This window comes from Desmodus rotundus, chromosome 2, assembly GCF_022682495.2.
Source record: "Desmodus rotundus isolate HL8 chromosome 2, HLdesRot8A.1, whole genome shotgun sequence".
NCBI classification, from domain to species: domain Eukaryota; kingdom Metazoa; phylum Chordata; class Mammalia; order Chiroptera; family Phyllostomidae; genus Desmodus; species Desmodus rotundus.
In genome coordinates this window covers 132,744,016-132,767,430 of record NC_071388.1, presented here as the reverse complement: position 1 = coordinate 132,767,430, position 23,415 = coordinate 132,744,016, and the positions used below count along the sequence as shown (strand labels likewise).

General features: G+C 36.2%; 1 protein-coding gene across 1 annotated transcript in view; it reads left to right on the top strand.

Annotated features, from left to right (window-relative positions):
* The window catches only part of LRP1B (LDL receptor related protein 1B), a 1,720,016-nt gene that overhangs the window by 298,288 nt on the left and 1,398,313 nt on the right, over window positions 1-23,415 (top strand). Inside the window, exon 3 of the mRNA XM_053919407.2 lies at window positions 13,175-13,297. Coding sequence (XP_053775382.1) covers window positions 13,175-13,297 — 123 coding nt within the window. The remainder of the gene's footprint in view (window positions 1-13,174; window positions 13,298-23,415) is intronic.

Here is a 23,415-nt window from a genome sequence, read left to right as displayed (position 1 = left end):
AAATGATAGCCTTTCTAGGTAAAATAACCTTAGTTGTTATGTCCTTGCTCTTCAACATGAATATTTCATTCCAATCCCTTCTGGCCTGAAATGTTTTTGTTGATAAATCAGATGACAGTAATATTGGAGCTCCCTTGTGAGTAACTAACTGGTTTTCTGTTGTGGTTTTTAAGATTCTCTGTTGTATTTGCCATTTTAATTATGATGTGTCTTGGTGTGGCTGTCTTTGAGTTCATCTTGTGTGGGACTCATTGTGCTTCCATGTTTCATGTTGTCACAAAGCTCCCTTAAACTATCCTCATTTAAAATGTTTTTTCTTTGTTTTTGCTGTTCTAATTGGGTATTTTGTTCTATTTTGTCTTTCAAATGCTGATTTGATCCTCTTCATCTAATTTACTGTTTATTCCTTCCAGGGTATTATTTATTTCAAATATTACATTATTTATTTCTGACTGTTCTTTTTTATGATTTCCATGTTTTTTAAGCTATTGACCATCCTTCTTATCATTACTTTGAACTCTATATTTGATAACTTGCTTGCCTCCATTTCATTTAGCTCTTCTGGATAATTTTCTTGTTCTTTTCATTTGGAACCTGTTTCTTTGTGTTCTAATTTTGTCTATCCTAAATCTTGGCTTTGTGTTTGTTTCTATGTATTAGGTAGGTTTGCAAGACTCTGGTGAGACCTGTGCCATATGCTGCCTGTAACTGACCCCGGGAAAACTGTGGCTCCCTGTCCTGGGCCTGGGTGTGTGCAAAAAGAACTAAGCTGAGCACCCAGGGAGGCTTTACCAGCACCAGGTCCTGGGGAGGGTTGGCTAAAGTCTCAGAGCTCCCAGAGATGTGCCTTTGCCTGCAGGCTTTCTGTTAGGCTTTGTCTCTGACATAGGCTCCAGCTGTGCTCCTCAGCAATAGGGCTTAAGCACCACAAGGTGGGGTGGTAGAGATTCCTGTGGGTGGGGCTACTGCTTCCCCACAGACTGATACTGCATGGAGGGTAGTTCTCTGTCCAAAAAGATGACTTCTGTAGTGTTGGGAATGACTGAGCATATGGATCATGGTGGCTGACTTTCAGCTCTCTTCCCAGAGCCACTGACCTCAGACTCTCTTCTGCCCTCCCTCTGCCAAAGCCCAGGGTAAGTGGCTACAAATGGAATTCTGTGTGTTGGACCTTAAGAGGCTGTCTGCGTCTCTAGTCATCTACCCTGGTGGACAGAAACCCTACTACTTCTCACAGCCAGATATTACTTGTGTTCCTTTCCTAGTTCTGGTGTTCTAAGCTATGGAGCTCAGCTTGGGGTTTAGACCCTAGGGATAATTCTCCTGGCCACTGAAATATCCCTCTGGAACTCAGCTGCCACCCATTGAAGTCCAGTGAGACCTCACAACTCTTCACTTCCTGCCAATGTTGAGGTGGTTGTGAGGTTTCTTCTGTAAGTCTTTGGTTATACGGCTTCTCTCCAGGTAGTCTTCAGTTGGTTATTCAGGGTTATTTTCCTATAATTTAGTTATAATTTCAATATGGTCCTGAGAGAGGGTTAGTGTAGCTTCTATCTACTCTGTTCCCATCTTGGATTGCATTATTTTTTGAATTAATTGATAGTTCATGTATTTCTAAGCTTTTTAAAAGTTGTGATGTGTGTTTACTTCGTTCACATTTTAAATAAATTTCCATTTTCATACCTAATTTTGCATTTGTAATTTTATATTATTTTCTTTAAAGAATGTCCACTAAACAGTGATAAACTGGAACTCATAACACTTGGATATGCATCTAGTGGGAGCTGATGACAAATGCTTAGAATATGATGAAAATGTCAAACCCTTTAAATTATAGTTTGACTTACATAAAGATATGGTTCAATATTAACAAGGAAGCACAGATATTCTGGGCTAGAGTTTCTCAAACTTCAAAGAACTTATAGATAACCTGAGGAGGTTCATAAAATTCTGACTGTTACTCTGTTCAGAGATCCTAACCAGAAACCAGGAATTACCATGTTTTGCTGTGCGTAATGCTCTCCCAACTACATTTCTGTGCACAGTATGCACAGTATCATTACCCCTGTGGCAATCATTTATATGGCAGCCACTAAGCTTGCAGGCCTTACGGTTAGGGTGTGGGATAAAAGTGAGGTTGAAGTATAAATTTTGACACTGTTTGGAGGCCAATTTTTCTAGTTTCATCCAAAGTTCTAAAAAACAATATGTCAGAGGGAAGGGGGGTTGGGAGAGATGGCAAAGGCAAGGGAAGGGGAATAGGGACATCTGTAATAGTGTAAATCAATAAAAATAATTAAAAATTTAAAAAATAAAAACAAAAACCAGTTTGTTTGTGAAATCTCACTTCATTAAGTATTTTTTAAATAATAAGACAAATGACCAAAGATTATATACAGAGTTGTTTATTGCCACTTTCAACTTAACTATTACTCATTTTTAACATTAAGACATGTTCCCTTTTTTAAAACTTTAAAATATGTAGAAATTTTATATAATGTTCTACCATGTTCTTGTTAAATTTATTTTATGTAATTAGACTTACCAATAGATTTTCTGGTGAGGCAGAAAATATTTTTGAGTAAAAAAATGAAGACAATGTACAGAGCGATATATTGAATACTTCAAAAAAACAGGTTTCTATGTATCTTTTCTACATAGAAAAGCCTATAACAATGCTTTAAAGTGCAATCATTATTGTCCATAAGTGGTGAACTTCAAAAGATGTGCTTTTTAAAACCTTTTTGATTACTATCTATTTTCTTATAATTTAATTAAATATAACCTATGCAGTTAAAATATCATCAGATCTTGAAATACAGAAAATAATTATACTCTAATACATACTATGGTAACATTATTTGTTAGGTTAAATTATACTGTTTCTCAATAATGTCTGAATTGTGGGGGAAAGAAGAACAAGCATTGCTGTACTATGAAAAAATATGTGCATTTATGTCTCTTCCTGAAAGTGTTATGAGGCTTACTTCATACTTCTTTAGGCCTCCATATCTACCTTTTCTAATTTCCTATTAATGTTAAAGTATTACATTAGACCTTTTCTTTGATACAATAGTAATTACTTTTATGAAGATTAATTTAAATTCTCATGACATGTGTCTACTGTAGAGAAGTACTTAATAACCTGTGTTACTTACATTTATGTTTAGGTAAACCTTTGAACTTGCATTCATATTTCACCATAACCCAAATTCACAAGCCCACCTAGCTAGGACCTTTGTCCTCTATGATGTTAACTGACAGATATGCTCTTTTATAGCTCTGAGAGTCAAATATGGAATTTTAGGTATCAGCCAGCAGATCAGAAAGACTTGAGAAGGACAATTTGAGACCTAATTTGGAAGAATGAGGGCCATGCAAAATATGAGCAGTTTAAAGTAGGGGGGATACTGTTTATGTGATTTCCAAGGAGGTTTTGTTAGTACAATGTCGGTAGTACACATGCATATATTGTGGGATATTTGGGGTTATAATGACTTGAAGGTACAGCTGGCATTTAATACCTAGAGGTCAGTGTTGCTAAATATATTCTCAATGCAAAAATCATTGTGCTCAAAATGTCAGCAATTCTCCATTTGTGAGAAAATTCAATTAGTGGTTATGTGAGCAGGCTCTGTATCAGTCAGATGAGTATTTCTGTGCTGATTTTGCCACTTTACAGTTGGGTACTATTAATGAAGTCATTAAACTTTCTAAAGAATCTCTTATCTGATTTATAAGATGCAAGTAATAGATTTTTATGGGTATTAAATGGAATACACAAATTATTTAATTTAGCATGTATACTCTGTCAGAATGCACAAATTTTTCACCTTTTAATTTAGCATATAGCACATAGTGAAAATTCAACATTTGCTACCATTAGTAGTATTATTTTATTATTACCTACAAAAATGTATTCACAAAATCTAGCAACTTAAAATAACGGAAAGCAGGAACTCTTAATGAATGGTTATGAAGAGCATATTAAAATATTGGTTATATTCAAACTAAACAATGTAAATATTCAATCTACTTTCTAGTCAATCTTTGAAACATAAACTAAACTTCAGCTATGTCAATAACTTGGTGTACCATTAATATGCCATGTTTTCCCTATGTGAGCTTCCTTTTGTTTAGATTGCTATCCCCCACCTGGCCAGCTTGGCAATCTTGCATTCTTTTATTAAAATAATTTTTAAAAACACCTTTTCTGGGGAACTGATACCTGTATCAGTTACTTTTTATTGGAAATGATATTACCCAACATACCATGGCAAAGTGATAAGGATTGTTATTGTATAAAGTAACACAATGTCCAGAGATTAGTGGGATGTGGTTCAGAGGCACCTCAGAATAACCCACAATCTCATGCAAAACCCTGGTGCTGAGAGTATTTCCACTTTGCCATCCTCACTGTGTTGGCCCTCATCCTCAGCCTTATTTATTCTCATGCTCCTAACATGTCCGTGGTTGCTCCAGACTTCAACTGCCCTGCCTAAAGTGATGCAAGAGAGCTCCTCCTCTCAAGTCTTTGTGTGTGTGTTTGTGTATGGAAAGAATACATTTCCCAGGGGAGTCCTAGCAGACTCTATACCTCAGTCATCCTTAGTCAATGTTAGGGTCCATGCCCTAGCTGCAAGACAGACAGGGAAGGCAAGCATCTGGCTTTCCCCGCCTCTGTAGTGGGAAGTAGGATTTTTCCAAAAGAGTGAAAAATAGCTGCTGGGTAGGTGACTAAAAATATTTCCCTCTATTCCCATTATGACCTCCTACTTCAGCTGTCCACAGCATGGGCTGCTCCATTTCCAGATACTCTATAGTAGCACATACTCAACATGATTGTAAACAAAGTAGGGACTTGAGATAAGTAAAATTGTAGCCTTTGAAAAGCCATTAATGATTAAAACACAACATAAAGAATAGATCTTATATTATCCCTGAAAGAGCCAAAGTCTAACCATCTGCTTCACATCTCACTAAGCTTAGAGGTGAGAAAACAGATGTGGATTTTGCTAACTCCTGCAAGATTGGATGAAGATCATATAGAATTTAGGGACTAGAACTTGCAAAGAAATGTCAATAATTTAGGCTTTTTCTTTTAAATTTAAGAAGGAGACCTGCCAATTTTTTCTTTCTTAACAATGTGGTATATGGAATAACTCTGAAGATGCAGTTCAGTGAGCTTTTGAGAAAGGGCAGATAAAAAAGGAAATAGAACATTTCTACTGAAATTTTAGAAAAGAACACCGAACTGCAAGGAATTAGTCCAATGATAACAAAAACTCTAGTCAACAATATTGAATATACCAGTTTTATTCCACTAAAAATATATCTTTTGTCTCTTGCTAAATAAAGAACAGGTTTTTATCCTGGTAATTTAAGTTTTTTTCTTGGTAAATAAGAAGTTTCAAACAGATCTGTGCTGAGTGCTTTATAATTTTCCATATCACTGCCTGAATAAAATAAGAACCTATCGATATTTAAATGGTCAAGGAAAAAACTGACTTTCTTCTTGAAAATTAAATGTCAAATTGGATTTGAAATGTTTACAGAGATACTTTTCATTTGTTCATTATGATAGAAATGATAAATGAGCAAAACTTCTTATTGGGGAAAATGTACTTTTTAAAATTTTCAATATGGTCTTAGTTTTACGTAAGATTTTTTTGTAAGTACAGTCTGTCATGTGCAGCACTAAAAACTTGGATGGCTAATAAGGCATGGAATGATTGTAAATTCAGTAACCAATAGGAAGCATAAAATATACAATTAATTACAACTTTCTCATAATAGAAAGATATCCCATTTTTGCACTTTCTCATCTCATGAGAATACACACACACACTTATTTCTCAGTTCATATATTTCCCACTCAAGGATGTCACTTATTTGAGCATTTATGATGTTTTATTTTTAAAATAAAATCCTGTTATGTGCTGCTAGCCGTTATTGCTGGCTTCAGTCCTATGCAGATGTATTTTGACTGTCATTTGACATCAAGGAGAAATAAAAAGACATTTCATTTAAGTAGATCATGTTGAAACTAACAGAAAACCATTTAGGAGAAAAAGCCGTTTAAATTAGTGGTAAAATCACTAGCAGCTTGCTTGTTTCCTGATCGTTTAATCAGACTCATAATGGTGTGTGGGTCGTGCAATGGGGTCTGGTATTAGTTGAGTATTGTGTTGTAATAGACAGTCAAACATGTAGTGGCTTAAAGCAACACATGCTTTTTTATCTTGCCATTCGAGAGGTCAGAAGCCTAGTGTCCACGCGACTGAGTTCTTTTGGAGGTTCTAAGTGAGAATTCATGTTCTTGCCTTTTCCAGCTTTGAGATGCTGCCCACATTCCTTGGTTCTTGGCACCATCCTCAGAACACACCACCTTTTGCTTCTGTGTTCATGTCTTATTCTCTCCTGTCTCATTTCCCTCTTCTAAGTGCCCTTGTAGTTGCTTTGAGCTCATCTGAATAATCTAGGCTAGTGTCCCAGTCTCTAGATTCTTAATTCATCACATCTTCACAGTCCCTTTTACTGTGTCTATATCCTCAGGCTCTGGGAGTCAGGATGTGGGCATTTGGGGGTTGCTGCTATCCAGTCCATCACAGGGCTCTCATTCAGACATTTCACTAGTCTCTCTTAATCACGTGCACATAATATGTGAGTATGGGAACACATACGTCTATTGTTTGAGTAATTAGCTTTCTAAATTGACATTAATGATTCAGCATGACAGTAGGAATTATTAAGTAAAAATCATATTACCATTGAAATATGAATACTGTTCATTACTAATACTCCTCTAATTTAAGCCCGGGCAAGTTTTTTAATAAGGATTAATTTAATATAGATAAACTATATCACAAATTATAATCTATCTTATATAATAAGAGTTATTTTTCAATAAATCATGCATTTATGGACATAGACAAGGTCTGTCCAGAAAGTATCCAGCCAACTAATATGAAAAATAGAGACGTTTACTGAAGAAGATAAAAGATACAAGAAACACTGTACATAGGACAATGACAAATTAGTCCCCTTCCAAGTAGGTGCTTTGGGACCTCACACAATTCTCCCAATCACCATCAGCTGCCCAGTCATAATTTTTTGAATCTCATCGACAGTCTGAAATGTCTTTCCTTTCAAAGGTGATTTTAGTTTTAGGAAAAGCTAGAAGTCACAGGGGCCCAAATCTGGGCTGTAGGGGAGCTGAGTCATCTGGGTGATTTGATATTTTGCCAAAAACTCTGCATGAGCAGGCACATCATTGTGATGAAGCTGCCAATCACCAGTTATCCATAGCTGCAGCCTTCTGAACCATTCAAATAGTTTCCATGGAGGAATGTTCAAGCTTAATGCAAAATGTGATAGAGATTCATTGCACTACTCAGTCATTTTAATGTGATGGCCATGCAGTGCACATGCTCACTCAATGCCCTGTACCGCCCCCACTGACTAGTACAGTGAAGTCATCACTGTTCCTGCATGCACTTCCCAGTCCGCTCTCCTTGGCTGCCAGGTTACATTGATGTCATGCAAACCATTCCTATTATATTAACAATGGTTGGACTTTTTCCGGACAGACCTCATATTCCTTGGTAAAATGTAACCACTAGTATTGACCATATTTTACCTACCTTATCCCATACCAGTCTCCCAAAATGTGTATAATCCAAATATATTTTGTATTCCTATGAAACATGGACTTAAAATTATGAACTTAATTTAATCTTACACTTACAATGAATATATTCCTAAAGGAATTGTCTTTTAAAAAATATCACCTATAACATATTTGGCAAAGTTACCATCATACAACCAGCTATTGTAAAAGTGTAATTTTCAGTATAGTCTTTAAGAGACTCTGGGGAATAACATTGAATCTCCCTCGAGTATGATTTTTAGTGTTCATGGATGCTTTAATTTTATGTGGTATAATCTTCACTACTCAGAGTATTTTATTTTAACCATGGGAGAACTTAGCTTTATTTTATTGATTAACTAAACAAAGCAATTCATTATTCTGATAATAAAATGCAAAACACTGTTTACTTCTTTGTCTTTTCTTTCTCTTCTCTTTTTAAAATACTGTATAATTCTCTTTATAAAATTTGTTCTTTTTTTCATTGGAATTAGCTGATTAGGAGCAAATATGAGATCCAGGACAGAACACTATGCACTCTAGGAACTTTTTGTCTAGCAGCTATAACGCACAGAGTAAAATGCAGTAGGATCTCATGGGTGGTTTGAGTAGAGGGTGATGGAACCAGTGATGGAGAAAGAAAAAGTTAGTGGGGGAAGTTTAAATTAAAGGAGATAAATGTCATTGGAATTTAGAAAAGGACTACAACGTTGTAGTAGGGGAAATGATATTCCAAGCAAAGGAATAAGCACTAAAGACATAGAAATGATATTTTTAGGGAAAGTGAATAGAACAGTATGGAGAACTCAAAGTTTTGATGGTGAAAGAATAGCAAAAGAAAGTATGGGAGCAGAACATCTGTAACCAGATTATGAAAAACAACTTAAACGAAATTCTGAGGAATTTATTCTTTGTCTACTTTGCATTTCTTTGGTGTAGGAGAATGTGAGGAAAAAAAATAAGGTACTTCCTGATACTTGATAACTAACATCATTTTTAAAATTTTATATGAGATTTATTAAAATATGAAGATGAATTGGTAATACACTATGTAGGTCTCTATAAGAATTCTGTTCTGATAATCATTCATTGCCTGCCATATGAGAAGAAAGGGAATATAACCATATTTTTCTTTTAACAGCTATAAATGGTATATTATAATGAACCATCCTATGCTTAACAATGAGCTACAGATCTAATAAATAAATATTGTTGATGTTTACTAAGTTCTGGAAACCTGTCATAAAATTTCCCTAATGCTTAGCTGCTGCAAAAGGTTGTATCCATTTTTAACTTAGCTAGGATCGATATCAGACTCCTCAGGAATTTAGATGTTAAATGGGACTGTCCCTCCTTAAACCTTAATTTGTAATTAAGTACTGGGGTTCATTATTTATATTTCTTTTAAGTGTCCCTGTAGTGTCCCGTTATGTATTAGTAGGCAGTTTAATTTGTTGATAAACTAACACTCTCACTAATATCTAAATAGGAAGTCAACTTTTAAGGGAGATGGTATAACACTATTATAAATTAATTATGGTGAAATACTCAAGGAGCTGGAGGCTGCATAATTATTCAAGACTAATCTTGACAGATATTAGTTGTAGTATTTGATTTTGACAGTTATTTTCTTAAATATCAAAGTTAGCAGTTCATCATAATATTAAAATGAGAAAAGGTAAGTTAGCTGGGCTGTGGCTACTCATACATATTTTCTATTAGCTAAGTCTATCTGTATCCTACTTCTAAAATAATATTATAAAATTTTATTAAAATAAGTAATTAGATGTTTTCCTGTAAGTGCAGCAGGGTTTTCACACTAAGCTTTTCTCGTGGCAGAATGAATCCAAATTCAGTAAACTCTGTAAGTTACAGTTGCCCTAATCTTGTCATGTCTTTTGATCACAAAAGTCTATTACAAAGAAGTAGACATTGTACTAGCTTTGATCTTCTTCCTTGGGGATGTAAGTGAAACTGCCTGCCCTTTCTCATAAGCTTCTTGCTAATTACAGTGTATAACACCATGTTTCACACAATAGGAAGACATTTAAAATAGGATTAGTTTGGCTATCTCAGAAGTATAGCATGAAACATAAAACAGGATAAATGGAATATACACATACAAACAACATATTTACTTTCTGAATCAAGGAACTCAGTCCAGTGAATATATTTTAAAATAATCTCCTTGAAATACTGAAAATTCACTTATTTGAATCCTATAATCAATGCTTTCAAAAACTGACCTTGAAATGGAATCTCTGATTGAAAATAAGTAGGTGGGTTGTCGGAGGCTATTCTTAATGGCTATTTCTTAGAGGAATAATACAAAGCTGCCCCAAAATTGCAACAGTACTAATTGTTTTAAAAATTGGAGTTTGCAAACTTACAGGCTCATTAGATAAATTCCCTTAGGTCTATCTTACTTCTGGGGAAAAAAGTTATTTTTGAATTATCATGAATTAGTATCTATGTCCACATACACATGCATACCTATGAGGATGGGGTTATGGCCTAATGTAGACACTAATACAAAACAAAATGAGTAAAATACTCAACTCTAGAATATATACCTTTCAATCTTAACTGGATCTGTTTTTTGCCTTTAGAAAAAGTGATTTCCTCAAATTCTTAGTTGATTCCTTTTTAATTTCCCATAGCAATTACTCTAAATCTTTCCAATTCTTTCCCTTTGTACTTCCTCAAATTTCAAGTCTTGCATTTTAGTTCTGTGAGAAAACCCAACCATGTAAGAATTCCTTAACTTTCATCCCTACCAGCTAATAATTTATCTATTTCATTTTTCTGTGGGTTTTTTTTTTTTTTTTTTTGCTTCCAGTATCAGGTTCTTATCCCAGTCCCGTGGGTTTTTCGTAGTAAAGGCCTTCGCTTTCACCTCCTTCTTGGGCCTCCGGTCTCCTTCTTTCTTCAGTGGCAGCTGTCCCTCAGCTTGCAAGTCTGTGCCATCTTTTCAGAGCTCATCATACCCAGATTTTGTCACTAGTTATCCCCTTCCTCAATCCAATTATTTAAATTTCACATGGATTTAATAAATTTCTTTCCTCTCGCCCTCTTCCTTTTGTATTTCTGGCTAAACGTTGTCTTCTCTGTCTGCTTGCTGGACCTATGCTTAATTCTCTCTCCCCCCCTTCCCCTCCTCCTCCGCTCCCCCCACCATACCTCACTTTAATTTCAGCTGCATCTATTCTCATGTTTTAATTGTTTTCTTACAGCTTCAGTTCTGCTTTGCAGTTCTAGTTTTGATCATTCTCCTGAATTTCAGGCTTAAATGTATCACTACCTAATGCATACGTATTCTTGATTGTCTCCCAAGTACCTCATACTCAGGGTATTCCAAAAACCATTGGAAAAGCTTACATTTGGGGTCAGAGATTTGAATTCAAGATTCTGACATGTAATGGAATGGTGAACAAGGTATTTGACTTCAGTTTTCTCATCAAACACTCCTGTGAAAGTCCCTTTCACCAACACATATACCCATACAACCATCCCGTCCCACCTATTACTGCAGTAACATCCTAGCTGATCTCCCTGCTTCCACCTTCAGTTCACTGTATTCTATGCTCAACACAGGAGCCAGAGTAAGCCTTTACAAAAGTAAATTAGAGCATGTCTCTCTACTCAGAACCATCCAGTGGTTTTCCCCCTCTATTTTTAACAAAACGCACAGCTTTCATCTGACGCTCTCAAGCCCAAATTCCCAAAATCCCTCACTTCATTTCTTCTTCCCTTCACTTTTTCCAGCCACTCTGTCCTCCTCAGTGTTTCTTACTTTGCTGAGCACAGGACCTTTTATTCAAATGGATATCACTCTCAGGTCTTATAACATGAATGTCATATTAATTTTAGTAAAAAGAAAGAAAAAACTTTTATTTGTATCAAATGCATTGTAGTATCCGCTGCCTTAGCGATTTTGTTTACACTGCCCCTTGTCAGGACTACTCTCCATTTATTGATATCCTACCCATCTTACAAGTTATGCTTACATCCTCAAACTATGCTTCGAATTTGTCTCTATCTGTCTCTACCTGTAGTCTCTCCTTTTAGCAGCTATTTTTTTATCATTTATTTGGCCACTTTTTGTATACGAAGTACTTTTGTACTGCTGGTCTGTGGGCACGGTAATCTGCCGGGTCCTTGAAGGCAAAGACTGTGACTATACATTTAGATTCCATAGCACCAAGTCTAGGGCCGAATACAGAGTGTGCTCGGGGACACAACTGCTTAATGCAAATAAACAATAATTATGATAGCAGTGGTGATGAGTATGGTGCTGATGGTACATTTATTAAAAATAATAGGATAACATTAATTTTCAGGAAATATCTATAGTTTAAAAGTAGAAAAAATAATTGTCTACCCATGCCTGTAGATTAAAGATGTGTTGTGTGTTTGTAAGATATATTTATCAAAAGTTATGTTGGGGTGAGAGGAAAGAGATTGAGGAAGAGAAAGGAAAGATATACCATATTTTATCAGACTATTGTGTGGGAGATAAACCATTATATTTTAATTGCTAGGGTAAAAGTGCCAATTAAGCAATAGTCTAATACTTTCACATCATTTAGAATTTTTATTTGATATATATTGAAATACCTGCTTACTGATGGTTTTTAAATACTTGAATCATTTTTGTATATACATAGCAAAAGTGTGATATCAAATGGCTAAATGGTTTCCAGCACTCCTTCACACTCAAATGTCATTAATTATAAGAAATATTTATTTTCCAATTAAAATATAAAAACAAAATATGCTATTGGATGTCTTTACAGGATATAAGTATGTATATTGAAAAGAAACAACATCTGATGACTTTATTAGGACTTGACAAAGGATTATAGATCTTAAATATTCTGAAACAATAGAAGGAAAATAGTGGACGTTTTGGAGCAAATCCAAGTTAAACAAAGCTTTATGGAAGTTTACTATTATACTTGCTGTGTTAGTAGTGAAAGCTGTCACCTAGGAAGTCATAGCAAAAAGGAGAAGAAAATATTAGGAGATTGGGTGTCTAACTAATGTAGAGACATGAAGTTCTGGTGTTAGGATGGGATATTAATAACTGAATACTCAAAGATACAGTTTAGGTACAATATTTTAACTCTTTCAGACTTTTCTTCTCTTGGAGCAAAGGAGGAATAAAAATTTCTGTATTCAAAACTTCTGTTTTGGATCACCAACTATAAAACCTGCTTATTGAGATATCTATATGCCTTATCCAATATGACAAAGTCTGTAAGTCATAAACACAAATAGAATTTCTAACAATTTCCGGAACAGATGGTGTGAGACCACATCAACGTCAATTCTGTCAAAATGGTGTACTTGAGCTAAGTGGCTAAAATTAAGACAAATATTTGGTCGAGCTTTGCTGCTGCCCAGAGAGCGCGGATCCCGTCCGATTGCGTTTTATGTATTGCTTACTCATATTTCATCTTTTTACTGCTCTTCTGTTCATGTTCAGATCATTCATATTTTATTTTAAAACATTTTCATTTTCAGATCAGCAGTCGTGTGATCCTGGTGAATTTCTTTGCCACGATCATGTGACTTGTGTCTCGCAGAGTTGGCTGTGTGACGGGGACCCCGACTGCCCTGACGATTCAGACGAGTCTTTAGAGACCTGTGAGTAGAAAGGTTTCCATGCCATTCTGATTTACCTTACATGTGAAACTAAATGTCAGTTGTTTTCATGGGTAACTGAGGTTGTAATTGATTCTTTTGTTGTTGTTGTTCAGCTAGACTAAGAAACTTGAGACCTTTCATTTATGTTTCCTTTAAAATGATTATGTGAATGAAAGCATAAAGTGTAGTTTTGTAGTGCGAACTGCCTTGTTAAGGGAAGAAAATGCAAGGTTAATTTTTCAAAGTGACTGTGTTACTGCTAGAAAAAAAATGACTTGAAGAAGAATATAAGTCTTTAATTCACAGCACTAAAAGGGAATAAGACCCTCTCCAAAATTTTTGCTCATGCATTTTGAGACAGAGGAGTACGTAGAAGGAACAGTAATCAAGCTTTAGCTCTCTTATTATTTCTATTAATATCATAGGACAGGACACATTATTAAACACAATTATTGGTTCTGTTTTTCATTTTTATATACATGTTCACATAACTTGTAGACAGAACCAATATAGATTTTGATGTACATCTTGCCATTAGCACAGGCAATCCTTATTAATATGCCTTGTTTGCTAGTGCTTTTTAAATTTCTCAACATGTGGGCACTTGTATATTTGCATTAATTGCTTCTCTTTGAACAGGTCACTTCTTCCACAGGAAGAGGTTTTACTGGTTTACTACATTTGTAATTTTTACTAATTTTACCAGTTTTATTCTGAAAAAAAAAATACTTTGCAAGGCTCTGCATAGCATAGAAAGGATTCCTAGGCATAATAAGAGGAAAAATAGATTAATAAGGAAAAAAGCCTCTCATGTATAAATCTAATGTGGTAAATCCACACAGAGGAATATTATTTGGCAATAAAAAAGAACGAAGTACTCATACAGGCTTCATGGATGAACCTGGAACACATTATGCTAAGGAAGAGGAGCCAGCCGTAGAAGACCATGCATTTTATGATTTTCTTCATATGAAAGACCCCAAATTGGCAAATATATAGCTGTAGAAAATAGAAGATTGGTATAGTAGAAGGCAATGAGGGATGACTGCTAACGAGTATTGGGTCTATTTTTGGTGGATCAAACATTCTGAAGTGGGATTGCAGTTATGCTTGCAGTACTTTGTTAATATATTTAGAAATAATTGAATTTTACATACTAAAGGGGGTGAATTGTATGTGAGTTTTATCTTAATATAATTGTTTAAAAATGGTAATAAATCTCAATATTATGAGTATGAGTATAGATGGCACAGTAATGTGAAAAGACAACAATAATAAATGCCCTGGCCTGTAATTATATAAAATATGATTCCATATATATGGAATCATCATTCATATGTATAGAATCACACACACATATGTATAAATTGGGCCATATATATATATGAATGCTTTTTAAGCTTTAACCTCTCCTATTTAAGTGTCATCTAGGAGTTATTTCATCATTAGCTGGAAGGATTCTCATAGCATGATCACAATAAAAGGTTACATTTCTGAGCTTTGGTACTAGAGTATTCCATTTATGTCCTGATCCTCCCAACACATTCCTGGTGGAAGAAAAAACAAATATCACAGAGACATGAGTTGTATTTGTGGTATCCGTAACCAGGAAAGCAGGTTGAAGGGGATACGTCATGGAACTGTGTCCTCGGCACGATGCAAAAGCAGTTGAGAAAACAATGACTGGATAGCCTGCCTGGACAGGAGTTCCCTTTGTGCTGGTGAAGAATAAAGAACTAAGGTGTCCCTTTGTTCTCAAGAGCGAGGTGAGTACAGGAATCAGACAGGAGAGGATTTGTGGTATGGAGTGGGAGCAAGGATCTGGGTGGTCAAAACTAAAGCCCAGAGAGACTTAACCTCAAAGAAATGTCAAATTGGGTAGATGACATATATTCTACTACCCCTGGAAGGCTGAATTCTTGCCTCTAGAACTAGCTGATCCCCAGCAGGGCCGCCTCAGTGCAGCAGAACATGTGTTTGCCAACCAGCCCCTACCCTGGCTGACGGGGCATCTGCTGGGAATGGTCAGTGTCTCTACCACAATTACCTTAGATATTTTGAATATCCACCCTGCCCAGAAAGTAGACACCGCCTTGAGTTTGTGGAAAAGCTGGGCCCTTCAATTCATAGAGATTAGGGACTTCGGCAGACTAAGGCCTCAAATTAGAAATCATATGTGAGTAAATTAAAAATAAAGTATATTTTTTCTGCTTACTTAATTTTAAACATGAAATCCATACCTACTCAAGACATTTTTGGCAGTGTTTTAAATATATAGTTATTTTCTTGTCCAATAACATTTGATATGTTAGATTTAAAAACATTTCTTTATATTGACCACTCTTATACTAAATTCAGATATCGGAATTGCTGAGTATCTGTAAAGGAAACTAACATTGATGCTGTTATATTGATATATAATAATATACATTGATATAACAATGTTTTTTTTGTAACAAAGGTTGAGAAATAACTATTATTCTACTTGTGTATTTAATATGGACAACATATTTGGGTCTATCTTTAATTAGCCAATTTCAGATCAATGGTTTCAGATCATATCAATTGAAATCTGGACATGCATAGGAAAAAAAAACTTTTGTAAAACATATCAGCCTTTTCACATTTAGAGTTCTCAGTCCAGATGTTCACAGTGGCCATTTTTCTAATTATAGTGCTTTATAGTGTGTTTCTTTATGACATTTGTATTCGGCCATCACTGATCTACATCAAATAGTTGCATAATTTATGAGTGAGTACGTGTATGTGAAAGGTAAATACTAGAAATCAAAAACCTTGAAGACTGGTTCTTAGGAAGGATGGTTTTGTACTCGGTGTATGAACAAATGTATGTTGTCAGATTTTGCTTGAACTATGTTGTATCTACAAAATATTAGATAAAAAGAGTTGAAGCAGTATGCTTTTTTTCCCCTAAATTCACTTGGCCCTTACAATGGTAAGAAAACCAGTACAGCATGGAATTCATTGTAGCATTGTAAAACTTCTTCAACGATGACAAAAGTTTATAGGCAAAAAGGGATATTGTCAAGGAAGAAGAAAAGCTTTTCCTTGTGAAATACTAATGACTGAAATGCTTTAGAAGGTAAACATGTGTACAGGAACACCAAGATGAATTTTCTAAAGTATGAAAATGGGTAACTTTATTAATTTATGTCCTTACCTTTAGATATGAGAAATTACTCTTTAGCCTTATATTAAAGTGAAAATCTATATTTCTCTATATTATTTGAGGTAATTTCAAGTGTCTAAATAAATGGCTAATCATTGTTAGGCCCTGTGAGGCCATGAGAATAAGAAATCAGGTAACTCACCAGCCTTCTACTCAAGGCTTTCAATTCAGTTGTTGGTCTAGAGTTGTGTGTGACAAGAATGAAAATGAAGGATGGACATTTACTTGTGAAATGAACACTTGGTGCCACCTGTGGTTGGAAAGTCTTCTTGAAAGGCACTTTTACTCTGAAGTATTCAAAATTTAATTCCTTATAGGATTTTCTGTTGAATGCTTAATGATACTTCCTTTCCAGCAATCATCTCCAGCTGATGTATGATATTTTCTGGGAAACTGGCTTTAATATTCTTAAAGCTGATTCTTTTTAAGTCAGAACAATATCAATGCTGCTGTTTCTCCTTCCCCCCCCCCATTGCCCTATACTACTCCCTGGCCATAAAATCATTTAGAGTGTACTTTAACTACACATTATGTTTTCCATATATGACTCATTGGCCAACAAAGTAGGATAAAATGGACTCATGAGAGGGTAACATGTACGACCTGGATAGTTGTGATAATTTGTACGTAGATTCTGTCCTGTCCTTCTGCAGGAATCATCACAGTTTTTATATGAAGAACCAGATGATAAATATTTTACATTTCATAACCCCATATGAACTCTATTGAATATTCTTCTTGTTTTTTGTTTTAATGGTTTAAAATGTAAGACACATTCTCAGCTTATAGTCTGTAAAAAACAGGCCACAGGCCAGATTCGGCCAGCAGGCTATAGTTGGCCAACCCCTGTTGTAATGTCACTGCTGAACCATGCCCACTGTGAAATTATAGGGGTGGATCTGTGCCCAGGTAGAGTCACCACAGCGAACAGAATCCCCCCTCTCAATGGAAGCATGTGGCGTAGAGTGGTGCATGTACCTGCCACCATACAGTGCCAGACTCAGGCCATATGGTGTTTTCTACAGAAGCTGGGTTTACTCTTCTATTTTGGTATGCCTCCTTGTTGGTTAGGATTGCGTTTGACCATATGGAACAGACACAGCAGCTTAACCAAATAGGGATTTATTTTCCTCACCTGTAAAGTTGAAAATGTAGAAATTCAGGATTAATGTGGCAGTTCTAGAATGGCACCAGGCTTTCTCTATCTTTCTTTCCTGCCATCCTTAGCATGGAGTGGCCAGTAATAAAGGCACAGTATGCTGCTCTGCCTCTGCCAGGAGATAATTCCATTCCAGAAAGAAAGAAGGAAAAGAGGAACGGGAAGACATCAGTGCCAGCTGAGGTTCTCTGTTTTTCAGAAAAGCAATACGTTTTACAGAAAGCGAAGTCAATACATAAATGCTTAGATCTCCCTCACAGGAACTGATCATATGCTGTGTAGGGCAATGAGTATTTTCAACAGAGCCTGTTGGCTTCCAAAGTTAAATAGGCTGTGCTAGTACAGAAAGAGGGGAGAATAGATACAGGGTAAGCAGAGGCACCAAGGAGCCTATGCCATAGCGTCCCTTCACTCTCCTTTCTTCTCTCCATCACTATATAGCAGGTGACAGGCACCATGTATGATCAGGGCTTCTGAATCCCAACTCCTTGTCTCCAAGGCCGGCTCCTCCTCCACAAATATCTTCTGTCCTGATTTGTACAATGGACATGGTAGTACCAGCCTCATCGTGAAGTGCTTAGATAATGCCTGGTCCATAGTAACATCCCCTCTCTACTGCATACCCATCTGCATTCCAGATGCTCAGAGCTCCGAGCAAGCACCATGTCCTAAGGGTCTTCTTATAGGGCATCCTAACTGCCCCCTATCCCCTTCTCACTTAAGTCAGTTTTATTCTCTAAGAATGGGACTAGGAATAGGATTAATTTGCCACATACACAAATTCAAGTTAAATTGTTAACAGTTTTTATTAATTAGATATATTACATTTGAAAATTAAGACAAATTTGCTATTTAGATTATTTTGGGACGGGTGCCTTTTCCTAGGAACTCTTCCAAAAACATTATGTTAACTAATTGACTGAAGTGAAGATGCATGGCTAAAAAATATGTTAGTGAATAAGATAATTTAATTTACACTGTAGCCCTGAAATGCAGATGTTGTGCGATTTTAGAAAATTGAGTTTATGGTCCTTCTGGGCTCCTCTAAGTTGGCTGTTATTGGTGAAAGCAGATTTGTCCTTTTTTTTTTAAATACTGAGGTGAAGAAGGATCTAATCCTAAGAGGACCCCATAGGCCACCTAACTGATAACTACAGAGTCATTTGAAAACATGGAAGTCTATCCCAACAGAATCATATAACACTGGCTTTGGGAGTGAACAGTTCTAATTGAAGAATGCAGTAAAAATAACAAGTCTCCTGTGTAATAGGAATAGAAGCATTTACAAAAAATGAAAATGCCTGTAAGTTATTAGGGTTAGATGTGCCTCTGTATGAATGGCCATTGACTTAATTATGTTTCCATTGTATGATTTTAACTTTATTTAGATAGAGAATATTAATGGACTTCTTATATTCATACAGTGACCTTTCCTCTATGATATAAGGTAGACATCCTCTTATAATTTCCTTCTGAACTTTCTTTCTTTGACAGAGGTCAGAGAAATAAAAATGAAATTCAGGTGGGAGATTATTAGCGAGTAGATATCACTCTTTAAAGATACATAAGTAGAATAGGGCTCTCAAAGTAGACTATATGAACAATAAAATGAGGGGAAGTATGGCCCTTGTTTCTAAGTAATAGTGATTTAGAGGTCGCCTTGCAATGAGCTAATATATGAGAACCACAAAGCAGAGCTTTTTGTTGGGTAGAGAAGCTGAAATGATCTTATAGATTAATGGGAAAGCTTATGAGACCCATGAGGACAGTTTACATCTCTTTCAATTCTTTTTGTTTTGCTCTTCATTTGTCTGTGAGGCTTCTCACTTCAGAAGTAGAGAGGCCGAAACACTGACCCATCTTAAATAATAAAACGACTCCCACTTAAGTGTTGAGATGAAGGGGTGACATGAAGGTGGGGTAAAGCACAATTGTGAATTATAAGGGCCTGTCTAATATTGATTCATTTTCCTAACACAATGGAATGGGATGGGGGGGTCACATTCTGCCCCACAGTGTGCTAATACATCTCTGAAAGCCTGCTTGCAATTTTAAGAAAGGCTGATTGGAGGCATAGGCGACAAAACTGAGTGCACTACAGCTCAGATGGGTGGAGCAAGGCCAGCACTCAAAAACACCTTGCTTTTTACTCAAGAAATCACTGCTTTTTGGTTTCCTGATCTAAGATCACAGGTCACAGGATTAAAAAGAGATTCATGTCCCTTAGCCTGTACTGGAAACTACAGGAAAGAAAACGTTTGAAATAATGTGAAGGAAAGGGGGGTAAAATGAAATCGATGAACAGAGACGACTCTGGTGAAGTTCTCCTTGGCATAAGGGATGAAGCGCTGTAAACAAGTGCTACTGCAGAGCTCTGTAGAGATGAACTGAAGGCTGAGCAAGGAGTCTTCTCAGAAACGATCCAATCCATCATTTATCCACAAGTGATCTAGCGTTTGGGGATGGGGATGAAGCCTTCTTACCTTTCACGGGTGAGCACATTTCTTCCCAGAGGGCATTTTATTCTTTACAGTCAGTGTATAAAATTTACATTTGACTTTCACTCAGAAGTGCTTCTAAAATGACACATTTTGCTAAATGAAGTTCTAAAGAATGTTGTGTTCTGAGAACTTTTTTAATGGCAAGGTCTTGTCTTTTCTTCCCGCCCCCATATTACATTATCTTTCCCTGAAAGCAGGATATAAGCCCTACTGTAACATACCTACAGAATTTACAGAACTGTACCTTAGTAAGACAAAGAGTATTATCATTCTCCTAATTGCTAACTTGGCTGTGTTCCAAATCAGGCAGCATAACAGGCTTGGGGTTAATTACTTTTTAAATTCTCACCCAATGATATGTACATTGGTTTGAGAGAGAGAGAAAGGGAGAAAGTGAGCAGGGAGAGAGAAAGAGAAAGACATTGACGTGAGAGAAAAGCATTAATTGATTGCCTCCCGTATGTACCCTGAGTGGAGATTGAACTCACAACCTACATACGGGCTCTGACCAGGGATTAAACCTGAAACCCTTTGGTGTACAGAATGATGTTCCAACCAACTGAGGCACCTGGCCAGGGCGTGGTTGAGTTTTTAGTTAAAATTTGGTAACATTAGCTTTCCTGATTTTTAGGATGGGAGAAATTGCTCAAAAAAAAAAAGGAAAGAAAGTAAAGAAAAAGAAAATTCATGAGAGGATAGCTAAAAACAGGACATAGGTAGAAGTATACCAACCATGAATGTGGCTTATAGCAAACCATTCAGCCTACAAGGCCTCTTTTTCTCCCTTCCTCCCTTCTTCCCTTCCTTCTTTCTTTCTTCTCCCCTTCCCTTCCCTTCCCTTCCCTTCCCTTCCCTTCCCTTCCCTTCCCTTCCCTTCCCTTCCCTTCCCTTCCCTTCCCTTCCCTTCCCTTCCCTTCCCTTCCTTCTCTTTTTTTCTTTTCTTCTGCCTTGGGAAAGAAGGCTCAACTAAACTATTTAAACTAAATTAGTTTAAAATATCTGAGAATCCCTTCACAGGAACAGAACTTTCTGGTTACTCAGTTACAAAGAAGAAAACAAACCAACAAACAATTACTTTCCAACATGTCTGACTAAGTTGCCAAAAGAAAATAATTACAAATATAAATTTATAATACTTTTCTAGAATTAACATGCAGCCATAAGGCTAATTTCCATCTTTCACAAATAAGAATTGTAGAAATGGCATGTACTTGCAGTGTGATAATACTTTAAAATATGTATATTAATATTATTAGATATAATTTGGCATTATAAGTTATTTTTTGAAAAATATAGACTAGTTATTGTGGCCATTAAAACAATGAGAAATGAGACACAAACAGGTTGTTTGGTAAAGAACCTCATAGCTCATAGTAACAAGGCTGGAGTAGGAATCCAAAACTTCTATATTCTCACTTCTTACCATAGCATCTGTTATGGGTTGAATTGTGACGCCTCAAAATTCATGTACAGAAGCTCCAAATCCCCAGTACCCTGGAATGTGTCTGGATTTGGAGAAAGGGCATTAAAAGAGCTAATTAACTTAAAGTGAGGTCATGGGAATGGGCCCTACTTTAACCTGAGAGATGTCCTTATAAGAACAGAAAATGCTGGCACGCGAGGTCAGGCCACAGCCACGCGTGCACAGGTGGAAGGCTGTGAGAAAAGGCAGTGTGAGTGTAACCGTCTTCAGTCCAAGGACAGAGAGAGGCCATGGGGGAAATCAATCCTGCCGACATCTTAATCTTGGACTTCTAGTTTCTAGAACTGTGAGGAAGTTAATTATCATTGTTTTAGCCATCTGGTCTATGGTATTTTGTTGTGAGAGCCCTAGCAGGCTAATAGAGCATTCTATAACATATCTAACAAAATTCCATTTATTTTTATATCAGTGTAATATAATATAGTGATTTAAAAATTACCCCTTTTCCTTGAAGAGATGTACTGTCAGAGTACTGAAATTGCAGGCATTGTAGTCCTGTTAAAGATATACGAGATATAATCGGCAATTAGTTTCTGATGGAATAAGAGACCCATCCTTACGTTAGTGCTGTAATCCTGTAAGAAAACCTAATTTAAACAGTGGTGTTTATATGAAAATGAAATATATTTTAAATAAAAAGTCAGTAGATAATTAATACAGATATTTTTTTCAATTTTCTTATAGATGATAGATTGCTCCAAAATTTAAAAAAGATATATATTTACCTGACCTTTCCCCCTGGTTATCCAGGACATTCATTTAGAAGTACAGTTGGTGGCCATCTTTATAATTAAAACTATTTACAAAATAAAACACAAACTTGAAAAGATGAATTAATTACCATTGTTTTCTAGTCATAATATGGATATTAATGATATTCTATGTTAGGTTGCTATAATCTATATTAAATTGCCATACTTTTTAATTCTAAATTGATCACTAAGTGAGGCAATAAAATAGATATAATTGGACAGTAAAAAGAAATATTTCTTTCTCTACATAGACCTTTGGGAAATTTTGTTACGTTTACTTCTAAGTTTGCACGTTTTAGACAATTCAATTTTTAAAATAAGTGACATGCTATGTATTTTCACTTAAATAGTGAAGACAGCTTTGTCACTGCACTAGACTTCTCCAAATATGAATGGGTTTTCTGTAGGAAAACTCGAAATCAATCAGCAGCTCTTTACTGAGGAACTGCTGTGTTCACAGTGTTTGCTGGGCACTCATCTTCAACCCTTTATCTCACGCCCCGCCATATGCCAGGGCTTTAGCTTATGCTAATTTAGTCCTCTATCCTGGTTAAGTGTGGTTATTTCCGCGTTAAAGAAAATGGTGTTTATGACAAAGTTGACGATGATATTACTGACACAGAATGGATGATTAATACCATCCAGGCATTGCAATATGATCCTTATGTGGATTACCTCCTTTGACCCTGACAACCAATGTGGTAAGCGTATGTTTAGGGAAACAGCCTTTCCTGTCAGCCAGCTTTCCATCCCTGCTCGGATAGTTAGATCAGGACCCTAAGAACCAAAAGTGCTGAGCCGCCTGTATGGCCACCAGTCCCACAGGTGACACCAGCACTGAGCAATAACAGAGAGCCAACACAGGTGACTATGTAATTTACTTGGTTTTTATTAATGCAGGTTCACTCCAAATCCATACTAACCTGATAACAATTCTAATCACTCAGAAACAATCAGTAACAACATCACACAAGAGAATTGTGGGATAGTGAACCCGAGTCCCAGAGTCTCAGTCTGCAGGTCTGGGAGACAG